Raw genomic sequence first — 21,775 nt, 5'->3', positions numbered from 1 at the left:
CCTGTGTGTGGGATCTGGGATGTCCACAAGATCACATGTAACGTATATAGTAACATCATTTCTGGATAGGCCTATATATCAAATTGATCAATGTGGCTGGTCTAGGTTATTTCGGATCATCACCATTGTTATCTACACCGTACACCCGTTACATTATTCTGAATACTCAAAGTTAAGCGTCTATTGTTATACCTACGTATAAGGATAAGAAATTGTCATTACTTTACCGTCAACACTTCATCTTTCATCGAATCATTGTTGCAAATGTGATGGAATTTTACAAAATGAAACTTCTTTTAGGGCCAGGACTCGTGTTTCAAGTTTTTCCAGCGGAATTGGCACACTTGCCTTTGCCTCAGTTGTGGTCTGTTGTATTTTTCATGACCCTAGTGGCTCTCGCCCTCGATAGCTCTGTAAGTATAGAAAATACCTGTATATGCTCCCTTGCTTTCGCGACTGGAATCGGAAAAGGCTCATCTTATGTGTGGATGAGAGAATTCGGATGACATGATATTGAACTAACACTAAATCTGATTTCAATTGATTGCCTTTAGCAATCATGAGCATTCATTGAAGCCAAACGTTCTATTCCATGATGTACGAAAATATGTCGAAATTTGTATACTGGCGGATATTTGGTTCAAAACACTATATGATTTATAAGTGCCCGAGGCCGAATACTTTCAATAGGCATATAATCGGCTCTATTATCAGCACAGATCAAACCTTTATCAATTCAAATTTCGCATTTATATAATTGTATTAGTTAGCGCTCCCGCTAAATCAAGACACTGCTGCATTCGGATGAAGTGATATATTTTCAGATCGTGTCAGCGTACTCGATTCGAAGCAGCCTGCCGTTCATCTCACGCACTTGTGAGCGTTGAGTGTTATGATCAATGTGTATTGCTATGGATGTTGTATCAATACTAATGCTGTTCATTTTCAGTACGCAACTGCCGAAGCATGTATTACAGCTCTTGCGGACTATTGGCCCGAAAAATTTGGGCACAAAGGCGCCCACATTTGGAGGATTGGCGTTTGCGCCTTTGCCATGATAGCTGGATTGCCACAACTGCTTGATGTAGGAAAACTTTTTGTTTTTATGCAAGCGTTTCTTATAGATACAGGAAGTCCGTTAGATTTTAGAATATTGCCATCTGTAAAACAGAATCATGAACACGGTTTTATTTCCCTCGTATTATTGAAGGTATTTCAGGTCTATAATTTGGATATTCAGCATATGAAGGTTCGAAATTTTGTTGACAGGGGGGAATTTACATCTTTGAGCTGATAAATCTGTACGGTGGAAGCGGAATTTGTATTTTGTGGGTGGCAATTTTCGAAGGAATTGTGGTTGCGTGGATATATGGCGTTGACAAGTTTTACAACAATGTCCAATTTTTAATTGGCTATTTTCCGCCGCTATACTTCAAGTACTGCCTGAAATATATCACAACTGCTTTCTGCTTCGTAAGTATCCATGTTATATATACAATTATACATTCATACTTGATATATTTCCACATTTTCACCAATACCTAGGTGCAAGTAGAGTCAGCTGTAAATTCTAGTGCAATGCTTGGCTTTCACAGTCATAACAGTTGTTGTGCAATTGAACATTTGTCAATTACAGCCGTTAATATGCACGGGGTGAGGTGGGTTCTGTTTACCAGTACTATACATTCTGCCTAGGCAACAGCTATTAGCGTGATATGTGTGCATGATCAACTTCAAAATAGAATGAGCTGAAATGCTGCAATGAATTCAATGCGCAGTTATCAATAATAGCGACGCCGGAAGTCAGCACAGAGATATTTGCCTTCTGGATATATATCTAACGTTTTATAGTATATCGTTCGATGTAGAACAATATTTGCTCGTCATACCACTATGTACACTGGAAAAGTAAATTTGTAGACTAGAGACAAATATGGCAAAGTAGAAACAGCATCTTCATTGGCATTGAAATTTACTATAGACCAGCGTATATGCGCTCGGAATAGGCGTTTTATATTTTACGTTGCATATCTTCGGGCACAGAACATAAATCAAAGGGTAATTGACGGCTACGCTATTTGAAACGGGAAGACATACAAGGCTATGATGGGGATGGTGAAATTCCTTTCAAAAACGCTATTTTGCGTAAAAAAGTTGATGATATAGTTACATCTCAATAAAACACTACCGGCATTTGTGAGTCCGTATCTAAACCATTGTCGTTACTTTGTTTTCGCAGCTCATCTTCATCGCTTGTTGCGTGAGCTATTCACCCTTGAAATTGGGAGACTATGTTTACCCATGGTGGGCTAATCTCATCGGATGGATTATATCTTTCTCCGTTGTATCCTGGATTCCTATCATGGCATTGGTGTTCTTGCTGCAGACACCAGGCTCTGTGAAGAAGGTAAGCTATACTCATAAATATGCCAAGTGTAGCTTTCTTATGGTTGCTCTGTTAGGAGACTAGTCAGCCCTCAAGTTTACCGGACCACGACCTGACATATATCGATCTCACCTTCCGTCACATGTCAGATCATTTTATCGCTTGTCTTTTTAAATGTATTCTTCTACCTTTCATGGAGTGTCGTGTCCAATGTACAATTGTGCATGCATCCTCTTTACATCACGTAGCCTAGATGGGTGTCCGATTTCAGAGACCAATCCAAGTCCTTTCGACACCTTCCTATCTTTCCATTGTATCGCACTCATGTGGTGTTTTGAAATGATGTAATTGTTGGTAAACCGATATTGATACCGAACTAAATGCAGATATTTACGTAGTGTTACGCATCTTACGTATGTACCTCCATTACCACATATTTCAGCGAGTATAAAAGACTCCATCGTTAGGTTTTTGTTTGTATACAAAGTTCTTTCCAATTCTCTACTAGTTGCTAACGATAACCCCTGACGAGTGTCAGCCGAAAATATTTGGATTCATTTCAATATGAATATACTATTTAATCGTAAGTTTCTGTGCAGTAATTTACTGATTGTCGGTCTTGAGTGTTTCGGTGATGAAAATCAGGCTCAATATTCGATGCCTACGGCTCAAAAGGAATGATATCTCACTCCGATAAAACGTAACGTTATCGCATCACCAAATTAATCCTTACATTACGCACTATACGCACTCGCCGGGCCAGTGGCCACCGACTCCGTTAATGATGATACCGCGCTTGTAGCAGCCTGACTGCTCTCCTACTTGGGTTATCGCCATTAGTCAGCGTCATCTCCGACCACTTTTAAGCGCGAGTTGTGTCTTGTCGAGTTGACTATACGATTGACTGACTGGTTGTGTTTTGGCTGACCTAATAACTTATTCCCGACAAGAACGAACTTTGTACTACACTTGTATTCACACGTGGCATTCGTTTTTGATGAGTCAGTTTTGACCATATGGTCATTCCGGCTGCTTTTTACAGAGGATTAAGCTTGGGCTGACTTCAACAAAGTCGTCAAAGGAGTACGAAAACTGTCACTACGATGTCGAAGAGAAAAAGGATCCCTCACTTCTACCGACCCAAGAAACGGAAAAGAATTGCTAGCGTTATATTCAGGGTTGCCATCGACATGGACCCAAAAATAAGGACAGTCGAAAAATTAGATTAGCATGAAAAAGCGTTTTTGTACATACTTTGTATTTATACGAGCCGGGACGTATCACATTCCATACTTTTCGCCAGAAACAATCGTTGATGAGGAATGATTGCTGGTGTTTGACAGTATGGAATGCCCAGGTACCCTCTACAGCAGGGGTCTCCAACACGCGGCCCGCGGGCCGCATGCGGCCCGCGAGGTCCTATTTTGCGGCCCGCGACCTGATTTGAAAAAAAAAATCAGAAAAACGCTTAGTAAATCATGTTGAAACGCTAAAATTGATTTCAGTTGAAACATAATGTTGTTGTTTTTCAAAGTGAGCCATTCTATGTGCCCACTATCACTATTACTCACTAGTTGATACGGCTTCGGCATGGTAATATCATTCCATGGATGAAGAATTTGCTGGTACGAATGGGCATATTGCCTTGACGTGCAATGGCTCACCACTGCCAAGACCGAGACGCCTGCAAAACGACTTCGGGCGCTCCAAAAGACCATGCTTTACGAGCAGATAGTTGTCCAGCAAGTAGGCCTACCGTGTATAGCTAACCCCAATATTGATTCTTCAATCCATGGGTGGCCGATCTGCAGCAGTAGAAGGAAAATGATGCGGCTGGCGACACTTGTAATAACAACCCTAAGTTTTCGCAGATACCCCCTGCATCAGCTGTATCTTGGAATCTGATCACATTGGCCGAGAAAGGATAAATATCTTATAGTAATATGTGAAACTATACTAATATTTATTGACGAAATTCACTCATGAACATGAAAAATTTTTCGCGCTTCGCGCGACTACAGATTGGTTCTCTGTGGCTCTTTACAACATAACTACTAACGATTTGGTGCGCATAGTAAGCCGATATGTGCATATAGATTAGTTCGGAGTGTACCGGCAATGGACATGGACATGATAACGTGGGTATTTGGCCCCAGCTAGTTTGTCACGACTAACCACCGGTATGCGGCCGCAGGCTAGCCTACATGAGTACGCGAAATGCGGCCGTGAATTACAAAAATGTTGGCTACCCCTGTTTTAGCGGCTAAAGAGTGTTGTCATTGTCAGGTATCGTGTACAGCTCATAGTCCAAAATATAATGACATTGATGAACATGATACTTTTTGTTGTATTTGTGTTTGTTCATTAAAATATTAGTTCTTTTGTGGTGACTATAACCGTCGCCTATGTTAGAAAGCACAGCGTTGTAATAACGTAGAGTTATCAGACGTGGTTGTTGAACTGCGTTGCCTACTTTTATATCGATATTGATGTCATGCGGCCCGCGGCCTCCAGAAATTTGGAAAAGTGGCCCGCGACCTATTTTGAGTTGGCGACCCCTGCTCTACAGCAGCTGCCTTGTAGTCTGTGGTCGTTGGTGCTGATCGACTTGTGGGAAAATTATTCATCGACTGGTTCAAATTAATCATTATGACATACTTCTTGTGTTTTGGGGTATGAATGTGAGTTGAAATAGCGGTCTTTCCTGTGGCCTCCAGGTTAATGTCACAATTGCAGATATTGCAATCTGCGAAACACTCGCCCTTCAAGCTTCGTTAGATGCCTTTGAATTCTCTCTCATAATCGTCACGAAAAACGTTTTTACGCCTGCTCATTTTAGCTAATCAGATTTAGCCTTATTAGTACCTAAAACTATATGCGCAAATGCAATATAATTTAGATAAATTGATCAATGATTTACGGCTTTACTACTTTTTAACCAATGTGTCGACTGCACTGCGCCTTTTTTCACTACTCAAGAAATGCTGCCTTCCCCACAGCTTGAGCTTATTCTGCTGTAGACCAAACAGCAGGAACCTGGTAGGCCTACTGCTGTTTACTGCTAAAATGACGTCCGCCGCGGTAGCTTACTTGGTACAGACGAAACTGCTATACCACCACTCACTGCCCTATCTCACCACTTAGAAGTCAAATCTTGTGGTGTGTACGTCACGAGAGTTCCTTTCGTTTATGATGTCATGAAATCTCGACGCAAAAGCATAATTTTAGAATATTATGCAACACAGATACCAGAGGAAAACAATCGAAGTTCTGTAGTGGCTGAAAATAAGACAAAATAAGGACGCAATTCGAAAATAAGGACATTTCTTAGAAATAAGGACAGTTGAGTTTTTTAAGACGTGGACCTTCAAAATAAGGACAAATCTTAGAAATAAGGACGGTATGGCAACCCTGGTTATATTGGATGCATATTGCATAGTGCACACTGCACAGCAATGATTTTATATTCAATTTCTATAGTGTTGTATATAGGGCAGGGGTGGGCAATTATTTTCCTCCGTGGGCCAAATGAGAAATAGAAAATACATTGGCGGGCCGAGTAAAACATTTTAGCTATATTCTCCAGCGTATTTTAATTTTATTGATTACATTGATGCTATAGTAATCCAAGCGGATACAATTTGATGACATTGAAGTTTATGGCTGTTGATGAGCGAATTCTGAAATATCACTGTCCGACAATACACAGAGCAATAAGTGTAAGCTTGGGGTAAATCGCGCGGAGCGCGAAAAAAAATTCATCAAACTTGGGCTTCGCGCCTCTCTTCTGATGCTTTCACGCCCCCAGTTCGAGAACCACTGCACTTAAATGTATATGCAATAGTACAGAGCTTATTTTCTAGATCGCTGCCTTCCGAGCCGTGTGCACTCGTGCAGCTTCAATAGCCTTGATGTTGAGCGAAGCTTGTATTTTTTCTGAACTTCGCCCTCCTTCGACCGAGTGTTTCGTATTTTTGTAATAAAACCGACTTCAATTCAAATCCTTAATCTCGGCGACATGCTCGGCTAAAACTAAAAGTACGGGTTTGCCCCTGACTCCAATATACAAATATTTAGTGCCCGAAAGTCTAAAGTCTAAACCTTCTTTGAATATCAGTATTCGACTTTCTTTTTGACATGCCCGTTAAACCTTTATGGGTGATAGATATGATGAGTCGTATAGTAATCGCGAGCACTGATTGACTTGTTTTACGAATTAGGGATTCGGAAACGTATCACGTAACAATTTGAATGCTTTGTTGCGCCGATAGACCTTAGTAGCGCCGCTCCGAAAGCTCATGTAACTAATAAAGTTATATTCATTCGCAAGTGGACGTTAAATAAAGTGCGGAAGCTGTCAAGGTCTTACGTAACAATTTGAAACACATACCGTATAATGCGTAATGTGACAATGTCAACAAAGAAGGTTTAAACTAAACTATATGGAAAGAGTGATTTTTTGTAACTTTATTTGCTACTTATACTTTGCCACATTGCCTCTACTTTGAATATGGTTACGCATGCGAGGTACGTAGGCCGCGTAATCGTGGCATCTTAATGAACAAACTTCAAAGTTAACGAATTTCCTGTTGAGTTGATACAGCCTATGGTTTTTGGTCATCTAAAAAGCAAGTTCTATGTGTTGAATTCCAAGCAACCTTTGGCGGGCCGCACAGAATAGCTTCGCGGGCCGCATTTGGCCCGCGGGCCGCACTTTGCCCAGGTCTGATATAGGGCATTTTCGCAAATAAATAAAATCAATTTTCTCAATGGCTTTTGCATAAATATGTGCTGCTCACAGTAGTTATAGCTTCATATAGCCAGCTCTAATCATCAAGGAGCGAGCATAAATATATGCAAGAGCATAATCCAATCTTCACTCCCATCGTAGGGATGGTCATTCCGCAATCATATCAAAAATTGGTCGTGTTTGGGAATTACATTGATGGATATAATGCGAATTGAATTTTCATGTGATGCCAATAACAAAATAAAAAACAACCGTTTTTCCACCGAAAACCAAAATAAAATATACCCTACTCTGTGACAGCTATACTATATCATGCAGGTGGTCAGTTTTTGCAAATGATAAAATCTTGATACTTGTTGAAATCGAATTGAAATTTACACTCTGACTTTCAAACTGATGGCAGCCAGAGTCATTTTGCTTCGAGTGAAATTAAAACTGTCATTTAATATTTCATTTTTAATATTCGAATACTACTAAATGCATCTCGATGGAGTTCTGCCCTATTGTGAGAATTACGTTATGTAACCTATAAATAGGCCGTCGTTTTGACGTGACGGCCTGTCGATCTGGTAACGATGTTCGTTTTCCAAGAGATGTTGGGTTGGCGACTTGATAGCACGACGGCAGCCGTTCTCTTAGCTAGACCAAAAAATTACAATAAGCTTGGTTGACCTAGGTCAGAGATCGCCGACTCTAAATGTGTCGCGGGCTGCTTTTCAAAATTCGTAGAGGCCGCGGGCCGCATGACACCTTTGTCGTGATAAAAATAGGCTAAGCAGTTTAACAACCACGTTTTGATAACTCTACGTCAGTAGAACGCTGTGCTCTCTGACACGGGAGACGGGCATAGTTGCCACAAAAGAAATAATATTATATTGAAGAAATACAAATACAACAAGAAATATCATAATCATCACTTTCATTCTATTTTGAACTATGAGATGCGCACGATGCCTGACAACACTCTTCAGCAACTAAAACAGTGGTGGCCAACCTTTTTGCTATTCAGGGCCGTATTTTGATTACTTTGATGACGTTGATTACTCCGGTGGTGAGTACATATCCGTAATGAACTAACTGGAGGTCAAATACCCAGGTTAAACTGTCTAATTGCCCATGCCAATTGCCAGTAAACTCCGAACTGATTTATTTCCTCATGTTGGCTTACTATGAGCGCGGAAATCGTGAGTAGTCATGTTGTGAATAGCCACAGGGATTCGGTTTCTGGTGGCGTGAAGCATGAATATTTTTCATATTCATGAGTGACTTTCGTCATTAATATTAGCATAGTTTCACATGTTACTATCAAATATTTATCCGTTTTCAGCCAATGAGATCAGATTCACCGGTGAAGTTGATGCAGGGGTTGTCTTCGGAAATTTTAGGTATAGCTATTAATGCTTTGCTGCATCTTTGGGTGGGCCAATTGTTATTAGTCCCCTTTGACGCATGTTGTTATTTCTTGACCTCCCATCGGGATTGTCGGTACAGTGGAAGGATATTGGATTCGCCCAAAAGTAGACCTACCAGAAACAAATTTTCTTGTGACGAGGAGAACACGATTAAAAATTGGTATTTCTTTATGGGGCGTATCATTTGCCTCTGCTGTTCGCATCTGTACTGTGGGGTTTAGATTACAAAGAACACTACTATTTAAAATCGAAAATCAACCCGCATTGAACAGCGCGTAGCGCGAAGAAAATTTCAAGAATAATTGAAACCTCTCAATAATTGGGAAGTCAATTCGCAAATTCAATTGGCATATTGACGGCCGCCAACACATCTCAATCAAATTAAGTGTGGACAGCCGTATAATTTTCCTTCTACTGTCGCTAAACAATCGATATCGGGGTTAGAGACACGGTACTTGCTGGAATACTATCTCCTCGTAAAGCTTGGTCTTTGGGGGAGCCCGAAGTCGTTTTCTAAGCGTCTCGGTATTGGCAGTGGTGGGCCATTGCACATCAAGGCAATATGCCCATTCATATCAGGAAATTCTTCGTCCATGGAATGATATTACCATCGCTGAAGCCATATCAGCTAATGGCGAATAGTGATATTGAGCACAGGAGAATAGCTTATTACTTTGAACAACAACAAAAATATATTTAAACTGAAATCTATTTCAGCATTTCAAAATTCTTTACTAAGCGGTCTTCCGAAATTTGAAATCAGGTCGCGGGCCCCATGCGGCTCGTTTTGGTGACCCCTGCGGTGCTATAGGCCAGTGGTTCTTTAACCGGCTTCGCCCAGTGTCAAGACACACCATCGACAATATGATTGGTGATGGCACGCCCGTCTTAGCCATGATTGGTTGCAGTGAATTAGGTGCGATCAGTAGACGATTAGCACTGGGATATCCCTGGAATAGTGACTGCTGTGGTGGTATACGTCGTGTGTAATGGCGCACACAGGACAGGTTTGGCTTTGAAACCGCTTCCGTTTGAAATGCCGATTCTATTATTCTATTCTATTAGAAATATATCATTTACAATTATGCAATTGGTATCACGCTGTGGCGTTTAGATCGGACAATACAGATGACACTTTCTAAGGGGAAGCCTCGCATTTCTGAACTGGTCTATGAAAGGAAGTCACGCTGATGTGCAGTAACTATTCATTAAAATCTTTTGGTTTTACGTGAAAATCATGCTTTGATGATTTTGCGCAGCTCATCTTGTGCTCCATATAATAATGTGCTAGATGTACAGTCAGTCAGTCAGTTGTCGAATATTGTATATTTATACTCGGCGAAATTTGGGGTTTGCCAAAAGCTGCATATTAGCGAAAAGCGTTCGCCAAGCTAGTAAATGCTTAGAACCATATACATCAAGTAGCTATACTTCTTAATCTTTAGTTTACTTAATTTGTTTTACAAAACTAAGCAATTCGTTCCCTAAGCTGAACAAATCTCTCCATTTCTGTTGACTTTCTCGCCAACATATCGTTGTGGATATGGGTTTTCCACAATGGTTCTTCTGAAAACAAAGCAGGTGGCATATTGAATACTCAATATGAGATGACGGCTGTCGGCCTTTTCCCCAAAAAAACAGCAATTAAGACATTTTCAGAGAAAAACAACCTCAACCACCACATTAACTGAATAATAGCAATTTATTGTACTATTATATCGTATTTATTGTATGCTGTATTTATCTCATTTATCATGTTCACTACCGGTTACTGTATAAATCAGTTTATTATTTAAAATAACGTAATTAATTACACGTAAACTCGAGTTTTTCAATTTCAAAAATGTTCCAAGTGGGCCACGGCGTAAGAAACGGTCGCGAATCCCTGCTTTACACGTTGTCCAATCATGTGGTTCTCAGCCTTTTTGGCTTGGGGACCGGTCAAATTTCGAAACAAATTTTTCCTGCAGGTATGGGTTGGACGTTAAATGCTCATTAAAAATATGTTTCTCAATTTTAGTGCCATATATGTTGCAATCATACCCAAAGGTGTCGTCGGAAGCGTCACGCGTTATTATTACATTCGCCACCACCATCTTTGGGGAAATGGATTTTCGGCACTCGTCCATGTCAAATCGACGGCGTGGATTTTCAAGAAATGCAGTTACAGAATTCGCTTTGAAATAATAGAAGTCTTTCCAATTTATAAATATATAGCATGGTGTTATTTTCCAGAAAAGCAATCTTGCTGCTTATCACTAGCCTATTTTCACAAGACAGATGACGGTTGCACGATAATTGAAGTAAAACCGGGGGAATGGGGATCCGTAACGGTCCAAAGGGGGTCTGAGAACACTAAAAGGTTGAGAACCACTGGTATAGGGATTATGCCACATATAACAGCCGAAGTCAGTGGGTGATGTTTATTTCAGGTGATATATTGAAATTTACGCGGTCAGTGGGTATGAACGAGAAAACGTTACGAAAATATTTCAATGTGAAGTTATCCAACACGAGACGACATGAAACATGACCTGATATACATGCACTGGAATACCACGAAAAGAAAGACGCGGCACGAATTCAGAATGACAAAATGAACGGATCATCTTTAATAACGTATTATATATATTAATAAGTATGTGCGCAATTAGCACGTGATCATGATAAGCGGTTCTATTATCTTCATCAGCTCATGAGACACAATGTCCAATTGGATTCACGAAGAGGTCAGAGCCAGAGGCGATAAAAGTAGTCCCCCAACTATATAGGGTAGGCCCTACCATATTTTGGAATCGGGAAAGGAGGACGGTTTATATTACCAGAATTGAAAACAGATGATTTTAAAATTTTTACTGGAAAGCTCAAGGCCATATTTCACTTATTAACAATACTGGTCTGGTGTTAACTTGTTTTTTTTTTAAAAAAGGTCTGCATTTCAAATCGACTCCCTACACCCATATTTTACCGATACTGATCTGGTGTTGACTGAAAAAAACAAAAACAATAATCATCACTCCGACTCGACTATATTTCAGAATGACCCGCTCGAACTTCCGTATTATAGCTTTCGCGTCATATTTGGCGTTTTGTGGTTGACCCTTACCATTGGCTTAGGTCCTTAGGAGATAGGACATATGATAACCCTATCTACGTGGACCTTTATCAAACGCCTAATTAGTATTTTGACTGATGTGTGTACGGCCTGCTATACTTTTCACCATATAATTGCATAAATGAAAAATATATAATATAATAAGCAACGACATGTTATATTTATCAACACTGACAAACTTTAGCGGACATGATCGGCCGAGACAGTGACAGTCATTGTCAAGACGGCGTATCACAATATTTTATTGCAGTTCGAGTTTACCCGCCACAGTTGTCGTTCACGGCTTGAAGAGGAGCATTCTATATATCAATCATAGATCGTAGGAATGTGTGTCGTATGCTCTTAGTTTGCGACAGTCAGCATTACGGGCCTATATCCAACATAAGTAAGGCCATTCTGGTGCTGGTGAAAGACGTTACAGTTTGAATGCCCAGAATTTGTTGCCTTAGTTGAATAGTCTTTGTGAATGAAATGACGCGGCAGATGGTTCTACCGTTCGTTACACAATTATTCGAGTATCCCAATGTAATGATTCGAGTCCTGTAGTGAGATACTGGTTTTCCGAGTACTGAAATTATACGACTCTTTCCAGCATTAGTTATAGTGTATCAACGGAATTATAGTTCCGATATTTTCTTCGTGGGAGCTTTGAAGCCTTGACTAGCCGTATCAAAGGATCTGAAACACAACACTGAACTACATGCTACATACGTAAATGGAAACAACGTTTCTGTGCAGTCGCGATCAACCCGCATCATTGTCACAGAGTGCATTGAAATATAGGTATGATCAAAAAAAAAAATATAAATGATGTCAAATGTGATGCATAACTGACATCATTTTCTTTGTGGTCGCTGTAAACAAAAGGATTGAAGTTAGTGATTATCGAATATTTGACTCGACGCCTATATATCGATTTTGCACAGCTCTAGTCATTATTTTTCGAGTCTCAGATATACGTCCCGGCCAACGAAGCGTTACCCAGAACTTGAACGCGTTCATAATGCATTTAGTTACCGGCAAGCCGAATAATTATACTATACTCTGCCGCATCCGCGGAATAATGGAACACATCAAGAATATTACGCATAGTAGACGCTGGAATAAGATATTTCAGGGTGCAGGGGGAGGCGGAGGGGGAGCTGGCGGCGCCGCTGGAGCGTCGGGCGGCGTAGGTGCTGGCGGTGCTACCGGGGCCACGGGTGGCGTAGGTGATGGTGGTACTACCGGAGCTACGGGCGCCGTAGGTGCCGTCGGAGGGGCGGGCGGAGGAGGGGCTGGCCGAACAGGCGTGGCGGTATTGTCACGTTCGGTTTCCGGCTGCTCTTCGCCACCTTTTCCCGTTGAATTGCTCTGGTGAAGAAAGGAAGCCTGCCGCTTCTCGTCGTTAGAACCCTCCGACTTTTGACTGACTGGCGATTGCGGCCGGCTCATGGTCGAACCGCTGGGGGATTTGCTTATCGACGGAGATACCACCGGCACCGCGACTGCCGTAAGTCCCTTCGCCTTTTTCTCCGGGGTCTTCTCGGTGAGGCTGGTCTGCGAGGAGATTTTCGGGCTTCGGTACGAGGACTGAGACGACGCTTCCTCTTCGAAAGCTTCGTTTTGATTGGCGAAAATGTTCACCTGAAAGGAGACCGTGCATTTACAGCTCGAAACGGGCGCCATAATTACAGCACACCTGCATCTTCGTCGTCAGAGTGTGTTCGGCAGTCGGTACGAATTACAAGAAATTGCATAGCTCTATTCAGTATGACGGATCACGACCGCGGTACAGTATTTCGCCGGACTACGATCGGGCATATCGCATGCTACCTTATTGTTGTCGCTTGTACTTGTTATGTTATCTGCTGTTACTTTTCATTCAATCTGCATTGTGCATGCCTGTTATTTACCGCATGCTGTAAGCCAGGGTGGGTGCCTGAATGAAAGACTACTCCTGCTCCGTATGACACTTCCCTATATTGTTTCATTTTATCGCAATCTTGTGGCGTGTCGAGTTGATAAAAATGCCGATAAACTGAGTGAACTTGGAGTCAATAAGTTGATAATAAATGCAGATCGACATCCTGCCAATTCGTGTGGCGATGGTGTCAATAGCAGGAGCGTATGACCATAGTGTCCTATATGGTGTCGACACAAGCAAATCTCACGGCTCAGTGAAATTGTATCACGTCACAATTTCCATTTGGCTACAGGCAATTTGACGGTCATTTTTGACCGGCTTGCCGAGCATTAAATTTGGTAAAACGGGTATCAATCGAAAGCTGACTCTGCACTGATTACGAAAATATAAATTTTATTCCGCTCGTGGCCCTGGAACTCCCACAATCAGCCTCGAAATTTTCATTGTTATGGAGATTGGCATTGGGACGCAACAATGCCCAATGCCAATCTCCATAACAATGAAAAATTCGAGGCTGATTGTGGGAGTTCCAGGGCCACGAGCGGAATAAAATTTATATTTTCGTAATCAGTGCAGAGTCAGCTTTCGATTGATACCCGTTTAACCAAATTTAATGCTCGGCAAGCCGGTCAAAAATGACCGTCAAATTGCCCGTAGCCAAATGGAAATTGTGACGTGATACAATTTCACTGAGGCGTGAGATTTGCCTGTGTCGACACCATATAGGACACTATGGTATGACGAACCACGGTTGAATTGCAATTTGGTGATTGTGGACGGATTTTACCCGCAATCGATTAAGTTTATACTACGGCAAAGTGGTTTGTGCTGAAACGTGGACGGCTGTAACCCACGAGCACACATTTGCTTCCGGTGTAATTCGATGGCTAGAAGATTATGAATTGAAAGTTTAACAAGTAGTATTCATTTTCCATATGCCAGTATCTAAATAGGAACGTAACTCGTGCTTTTACGGAGCTTGATATAGTGACAGAGTCATGGAACGTTATTGTTTCTATGTATATATTTTAAAAACCGCGATCATGCGTCTCATGGACGACGAAGAGATGTCAAACTCGATCAAAATAACTCTCCTATTGCGTAGGAAGTATTGCGTGGTCCCGTCGCCCACGCCACCTTAATGCATTAACCGGCCTCTCACACCCACTAAATATTATCAATCCACTCAAGGAGAGAGCATGCACAATTGCACATTGCTCACATCGCTCACATTGCAAAAGCGTAATGAATCAGTATATGACAAGTAAAACTAAATGTTAGGGATCAAATCGACACCTTGTGAAACTTCAATATTATATGCCAATATCTCGTCACACATTGCGATATGGCCAGTGGCCACCCACAGTCACTTTCAGAGTACCAAGTCATTTGAACATAAGACATAATATTAACTGATTTTAGGACTTGTAGGTAAATCGGTATCGAAGGTATGATAAATACGAACGCAATAATATCGCTCAACTCCTTCCATACAATTACAATTTATAGCATGATATTGCTAATGTAGGCAAAGAACGTAGTTTTAATCGTTACCAGACATCGCGAAGAAAAGCAATTCCAGTATATAGACACTTACGGTTGGGGCGGTCACAAGCTCTGACAAACGAGACACCTTTGTCTCCTTTTCCGGCTTCTCCGGTTCATCTTCGGATAGTAGATCTTTCATTCTGTTCAAAGCGACTGGCTGGTCTTGCCTGGAAATCCATCCTTCGTTTCTTTTCCTCGCTTCTATGTCAGCTTTCTGTAACATGAACGGAGTTGGTTAGTAGGCTAAATGCTAGAATACTACGCCCGTCTCGACACTAATTACGTCACTGGGATTATGGCTTGCAATCAACATTTGAGTGCTCGTTATCCTCAGTCGGCGCCGCTCCAGCGAACAACGCGATATGATCGTGTTTGTGACGTCATTATTGAGTGATGGGCAGGCGAAAACTCGTGTCATCGCTTGTTACACTTTCACTGTTTCACTTATTTGCATTCACCAAAGTAATGATTGTGCCGTAGGTTTCTCTAACGATTCAATGACGAAGACACATGGTGCTTCCGTTGTGGGATCATTTTACCGACAAGAGGTCATTAAAACACTGTGATGAATCGAGAGAATCAGCATGCGCAATTGCGCATTTATATGACAGCATGATGTCAACTGGCAAGTATTGATTCGATCAACCAAGACTGTGGTGTTCACCTTCGTAGATGCCAGTTTCCATTTCTACGATGATTCACTGTATAGATAGGCTGTCTGAGGCACAAACAAACGACACACCTCTGTAACCCTGCCAACTCAAAAAGGGTTGTGGGTCACTTTTCAAATTTCATAGAGGCCGCGGGCCGCATGAATTCAGTATCGAGATAAAATATGCCATACAGTCCAACAACCACGTTTTTAAAACTTTACATTAGTACAACGCTGTGCTCTCTAACATGAGTGACGGGCATAGTTACCGCAAGAGAAATCATATTTTATTAAAGAAATACACATACCACAAAAATGTGATCATAACTTTCATTTTATTTTGAATTATGAATTGCGCACGATACTTTGTAACAGTTTTCAGCGACTGAAGAGCTCGATATTTGTGTTAGCTAGACACGGTATTTTCTGGAAAACTATATCCTCGTAAAGGTTAATCTTGTTTGGGGGCACCAAGACGTTTTCTAAGCGTCTCGATCTTGGCAATGGACTGAAATGTCGATTCGTATCAGCTAATCATTTCTCCATGAAATGTTATTGCCGCAGCGGTATCGGCTAGTGAGGAAGAGTGGTGTTGGGCACAGGACAAGAGCTTATTTTGAACAACTCAAACAATATTTTTAAACTGAAATCAATCGCAGTATTTCAAAATACTATACTAAGTGTTCTTCGGATATCTCAAATCAGTGTTGGAGGCCCCTTGCCCTAGACCAGGGGTTCTCAGCCCTTTCTTGGCCGTGGCCCATTTTCCGGTTTGAAAATGTGCTGTGGCCCACCCCATATCTATGAGTCATAATCCTGTTCAATGCATGGTAATCGACGGCGCCGATATGCCTATATTTATCTAAAATATGCGCATTTTACTCTTAATTTACTGATGATATTTATATCTTGACCTCTAGGGACATGACATCGCGCCATGCGCGACGAAAATTTTCCAGTTGAATAAATATCCTCAAACAAACGACCAACGAAATAATCTTGGGCCCCTTCAAGTTCCCCAATTGGGGGTTTGGGTGCGGCAGTTACGGCCCTGGTAGATCATAGGCTAAAACTTCTGTGTATATCATGATTGTCCGTTCCTCCATTCGCGCCGCGAAACACAATGATCAAATCCCCGCATCCACTGTGTGATTGGGGTTTTAGTTCCACTATTGTGGGGAATAATATAATCATTCTGGGCCAGCTTCAAACAATTCATTGATGAATGGGGGTGTTAGTACTACAGAGAAGTAAAAAAAAAAGAGTTTTTTAATATGCGTGCTGTACAATGTATACGTACATTGTATGTCTTGTACCAAACCAACTGAATGAAGTTGCGATGTCAGAATATCCAATCCAATTATACAATCAGTTCATGTGATTCTTACATTATGTTCAATGATTTCCAGGCCGGACATTTTGAACCGACTCCAAAGATTATTGCGCCCCGCTAATTCCTCAATCCATTACAATTCGTTGCGGTGGTGCAGTATACCTTCACCAGAAGTTGCTAATAATTTTCAATTATGGCAATTTTTGTCTTACATTACTACGACCTGCCAAAGTACAGCAAATCTATACATCAATTACAATTCATTCCGAGTTTATTGCACACCCTTTCAACGGCATACGACATATGACCCTGCCGGAATACTTGGTTACTTCAGCATTACTTTCCAGTTATCATATACTCGAAATAACTTTAGTTGCTGTTAGCCGTAGGCTGTCATATCCAGTGGAAAAAGCCGCCGTTTGTCCCTACCGTTTTCGACTTGAACATGCTGACTCCATACGTGCCACCACGTCTCATCAGAATCGGATGAAGAGTTTGTGATTATATTTCTAGTGTTCAACATAACAAATATAACTAAACTTACATTAATTCAAAAAATTTCTAAATGGCTTTGTGGCCCACCTCAAAATGGTCTGTGGCCCACCAGTGGGCCATGGCCCACCCTTTGAGAACCCCTGCCCTAGACGGATGGCCATTCATATTGTGATCGCATATGCAATACACATATTATTATGCAAATCATATGGATGGAAATTTCGATGTGATAGAAAAGCGTTTGTACATCGACTGATAAAAATGATAAGAATACTTGCTGAAATTTCAATATAAACGTCGATGGCTGAAATCGCGATTCATATTACGATACTTCAGGTGAGAAAATTGGTTAAATGGTGAGATTAACTATAATAAAACAGGGAATTATGCGAAGCAGCTTATCAATTACCTCGGTATAATGTAAATGGGATAGATATGCCTGCAATTAAGATTACGAAATGAGTTCTCTATCTTGCTGGACAGTAACAGTAAAGAATAGATTGACAGTAATTCGACGACCTTTAACGGTAGCGGCTGTAAACAATATACAGTATACCATTCCACACAACAGAGTTTCCGCCATGGTCGGTTCCTGATACCGTTCAATAGAATGAAAGTACAAGCTTGCATGCTGAGTAAGTATTTAAGCTGAAATCTATAGGAGTGAAAAGTGATGATGCGATACGACCGCAGACTCAAGTTATTTGCACAATGAGAATGGTCGCATGCATAGTGTCATCAGTTAGTAGAGGACTCTGTTTCTATAGCACAACCGAAGTGTCGGGTGACTTCTGAATAACGTCAGCGATATCATCAAGTGTAATAACATCGTTCAATATAGAAAACGTCTTTCGGTTTCGCAAAACAGTTCTTGTGGAGACTGAGGAACGTTTTATTCAGACAACAATTCACATTGTTCATGAAAACAATTCCGAACCAACTGCATTCCGAAATAATCGAGTCTAGAGTCTAGTACCAGTGGTTCCCAACCGCCTGTCCGTGTCAAGTTTCTTGCCAACCCGCCAAATATAATACAATTTCATATCCCCATTGAAAATGCAAGATGTAGGACGCTTGTCTAATATAGAAATGGAACGGCAAATTTAAATTGATTTAGAACTTTGGAATATGGAATGCACGTTGTTGTAGCGTTCATGGTCTACTGTGGACTAAGGGTACGTCACAGGGCTGCAAGTACTGTAACAGACTTTTTCAAAGTAAACTGCAATTCGTTTAAGATCAGTGAAAGATAGGAAGGCTTTCAAAACAACATTCCTTCTTTTTTGACATTACAATTTAGTGACGTTTGGCAGTATAATAGAGGCTAGAACCAGAAACTGACGATTCAAAATAAATTTGCCGGTTTTAAAAGAACTCCGCCTCCAGAAACTTCAATATAGAACTACGTATAACACGTCCGATGTCAAAAAGGCAGAATTAAATTAAGTATTTTGGTTCTTTTTATTTTTGAAGTTTGACCGGTCAGCCACCTGAAAAAGGCTGAGAACCACACCACAGGTCTAGACAGTAGTTCAATTCCATGGCATGATTCAAGGCATCTCGAAAACAATCAGCTATGATCATAATTGCCGGTATGCTACTATTGTCATTCTTCATTGCCCCGGGTATTTTTTAGAATATCTCGCTCATGTGTTCATGTCATTATAGTGGATTATACCATCATGGCCGTTTTGTTGTGAGGAATTTTCTTGGGTGTAGGCTAATTCATGTGAATAAAAAGTACGACAATGATGCAATGCGGAGTGTCAAACATGTATAGTTGAATAGTCTGACGGCAGATGAATAAATATTCGGTCATAGCACCATAAAAATTAGATCCGATCAACCACCCTGTTGATTAGGTATGTTGTTATTCGATATAGGCTATACTTATACTTCTGCAGCACGCAATACATTGTAGACTTTAGAGACTATAAATGACTAAATATTTGTCCACAATATATAGTGAGTTTGAGTATCACTTACCCTCTTTCTTCTTTTACAGGCAAGGCATACTATAACCACTATCATAAACAAAACCAAAATCGCTCCTCCCGCGATGATTAATCCCAAGTACAAAGGTTCCATGAGTAAATCTGGGGACGAGTTGGAGGTCGACGAGTTCGAGGTCGACGAAGAAACGGTGGTGATAACATAATCGCTACTTTGTGATACTAATGTTTGATCTGTGATTGGGGTTGATATGCTCGGAGTAGACTGTTGAGTGGACAATACTGATGCGGAGGTTTGGGTTGTTAGCAATCGTACCGTTGATGATCTAGCCGTGTCTACGCTTGTCGCAGTACTTTTGAATGTATCTGCGACCTCTGTCGCGGTAGATAAAATGTCCTGTGTTGTAGCCAACATCTGCGAAGTGGTTGAACTAAAGCCCTTGCTGGTAAATATGGTTTCCGCTACCGTAGAGATTCCGTCTACTGTAGATGGTGTATGAGTTGTTATATCCATTTTCGTAGTCATGTCTTGTGATGTCGTCTCCATACCTGTCGAAGGCAACTCTCCTGAGCCTGTGAATGCCATACCACTGGTCGTAACAGCGGTTTTCTCCAATGTTTCTGTGCTCAACGATGATGTGCTTCCTATGACTGAAGTTGAAGCCGTAGGACTCCATGGGTTAGTATTCGCAGAGGAAGTTGCGTCATATTCGGTGTTGCTGGAAACTGCTAGCGAACTGCTTTGTTGAGAAAACGCTAATGGCGTTACTTTTGCTGCTGTAGCATTCTGAGTCGTGTAGTAGTTTGAATGAGTAGTCACGGGAATTGTGTTGTTACTCATATCTAAAACGCTCTCTTTCACATCGAGAATATTATCTGACAATGCACGCAGTCGGATAATAATCTGTAAACTGAAGGCAACAACACTTTACTATAATATCATGTCATACGCACCTCAGCGTCAATACATCAGTCATCATTCAACACAATTGAGTTTGGTATAGTAATGAACAGACATCGGCGCATAGCTTACTGCTGCGCTGTTTTCTGTTGCGCTAATGCCTCAGGTAAGAAAGGCGTGACATCTTTATGAAGTGACTAATCAAATCATTCGGGCTCGATGAGTATCGAGCGATCTTTGGAATAAGCAAGGCAGTTTTGCAGTCGTATTTTGGCCCTTTTGAATGGATGCATTAGGTGAAGTCTGTTCATCGGTTTATCTGTACCAGGTGTGGCGTTTTTGGCTCGGTTTCAATGATTCGTAGCATAAATTCACAAAGGCATGTTAGGCATTGCATACGACCTGGGAACATAGGAAAAACTGGGAATAAAGTTTAGCCGTAACCCTTGTCACTTTCTAGGTAAGCGAATGGCTGTTAGCTTTTACTATCAATACAGATATATTCCCAGCATATATTCAAGTAGAAATGGAGGTAATCTAAAACATAACAATCACTAAAGTAAGTAGTGCAAATAGGCAAAATGCGATAGAAAAGATATTTCACGGCGATTGACATGACAGTTTCACTACTTAAAGTAAACATATCCCGAAACTATTTTGTACTTTTAAAAATTAAAAAGAAATAAGTATTTTCGTAGAGTAGAGTATAAAAATATAAGCACTTGCATAGTAATAATAGGCAAAACCTACTCGAGTACCCTGGAAAATTGAAATACTTAGTTACTGACCAGTGACCACATCTGCTCCCAATACAAGCTATATTTGGAAATATATAGTTAATCCGTTTAACGGGATTATAGTTTATCAGGATCGGGATCGGGCGGTACGTGTTAACATCGAGACATCGCTTACTATAATGTTTCCTTCCACGGTTTCAGCGATATCATAAATAGATCACCGAAATCCGAAATCCACGACGGGTTTATGGATACTGATACTGTTTGTATAATTGGTTGGAACCGTGACTTTCTCACAGACGAATAGACAAGTAGCCGGTGCAAGTGCCTCCATCAACCACCATATTCTAGTTAGAGCAGTGGTTCCCAACCTTTTTGTCTTCATTCCCCACATCTGATTTATTCCGAGCCTTCATTCCCCCCCAAGACCGTAACAGCACTTCGTCAGCCCCCCCAAAAAAACATTGGTCTTGCACCCCCCCCAGGGTGATAAACCAAACAAAGGTCCCCAGAACCCCCTCAGCCTCCCTGAGCCTGTACGCTTTCCCCCGTTACTTATCAGTTACATTGGGTCTACTGTTTAGTGCG

At 41.1% G+C, this 21,775-nt stretch overlaps 3 protein-coding genes across 7 annotated transcripts in view; 2 read left to right on the top strand and 1 right to left on the bottom strand.

Annotated features, from left to right (window-relative positions):
• The window catches only part of LOC145446220 (sodium- and chloride-dependent GABA transporter 2-like), a 42,594-nt gene extending 35,341 nt beyond the window's left edge, over nt 1-7,253 (top strand). For 3 of the 4 annotated variants that reach the window (XM_080324459.1, XM_080324461.1, XM_080324462.1), the window contains exons 10-16: nt 301-413; nt 950-1,084; nt 1,270-1,473; nt 2,240-2,407; nt 3,429-3,560; nt 5,809-5,885; nt 7,121-7,253. In XM_080324459.1, coding sequence (XP_080180585.1) covers nt 301-413; nt 950-1,084; nt 1,270-1,473; nt 2,240-2,407; nt 3,429-3,551 — 743 coding nt within the window. In that variant the 3' untranslated portion in view covers nt 3,552-3,560; nt 5,809-5,885; nt 7,121-7,253. Of the gene's footprint in view, nt 1-300; nt 414-949; nt 1,085-1,269; nt 1,474-2,239; nt 2,408-3,428; nt 3,561-5,808; nt 5,886-7,109 lie in introns of all 4 variants that reach the window. The other variant, XM_080324460.1, reaches the window with a different exon arrangement.
• Nucleotides 1-21,775, top strand: part of LOC145446229 (somatostatin receptor type 5-like) — a 146,802-nt gene that overhangs the window by 14,131 nt on the left and 110,896 nt on the right. The window lies entirely within an intron of this gene.
• Nucleotides 10,345-21,590, bottom strand: LOC145446224 (uncharacterized). Its single transcript, XM_080324468.1, has 3 exons — nt 19,584-21,590; nt 15,167-15,331; nt 10,345-13,289 (listed from the first exon to the last, which is right to left on the bottom strand). The coding sequence occupies exons 1-3, from the start codon at nt 20,388-20,390 to the stop codon at nt 12,777-12,779; spliced, it is 1,485 nt and encodes a 494-aa protein (XP_080180594.1). The 5' UTR covers nt 20,391-21,590; the 3' UTR covers nt 10,345-12,776.

The sequence above is a fragment of the Botryllus schlosseri genome, chromosome 9 (genome assembly GCF_051294905.1).
Source record: "Botryllus schlosseri isolate E-star chromosome 9, Bs_hap1, whole genome shotgun sequence".
NCBI lineage: Eukaryota > Metazoa > Chordata > Ascidiacea > Stolidobranchia > Styelidae > Botryllus > Botryllus schlosseri.
Note: the sequence above shows the minus strand (reverse complement) of the source record. Positions and strands in the feature narration are given on the sequence as shown.

Coding starts and splice junctions, on each gene's coding strand:
- LOC145446224 (XM_080324468.1), bottom strand. CDS start 20,390: ATGAGTAACAACACAATTCCCGTGACTACTCATTCAAACTACTACACG. Junction 15,332..19,583: donor CCTGTAAAAGAAGAAAGAGG/GTAAGTGATACT, acceptor TTCATGTTACAG/AAAGCTGACATAGAAGCGAG. Junction 13,290..15,166: donor AGCTTGTGACCGCCCCAACC/GTAAGTGTCTAT, acceptor GTCTCCTTTCAG/GTGAACATTTTCGCCAATCA.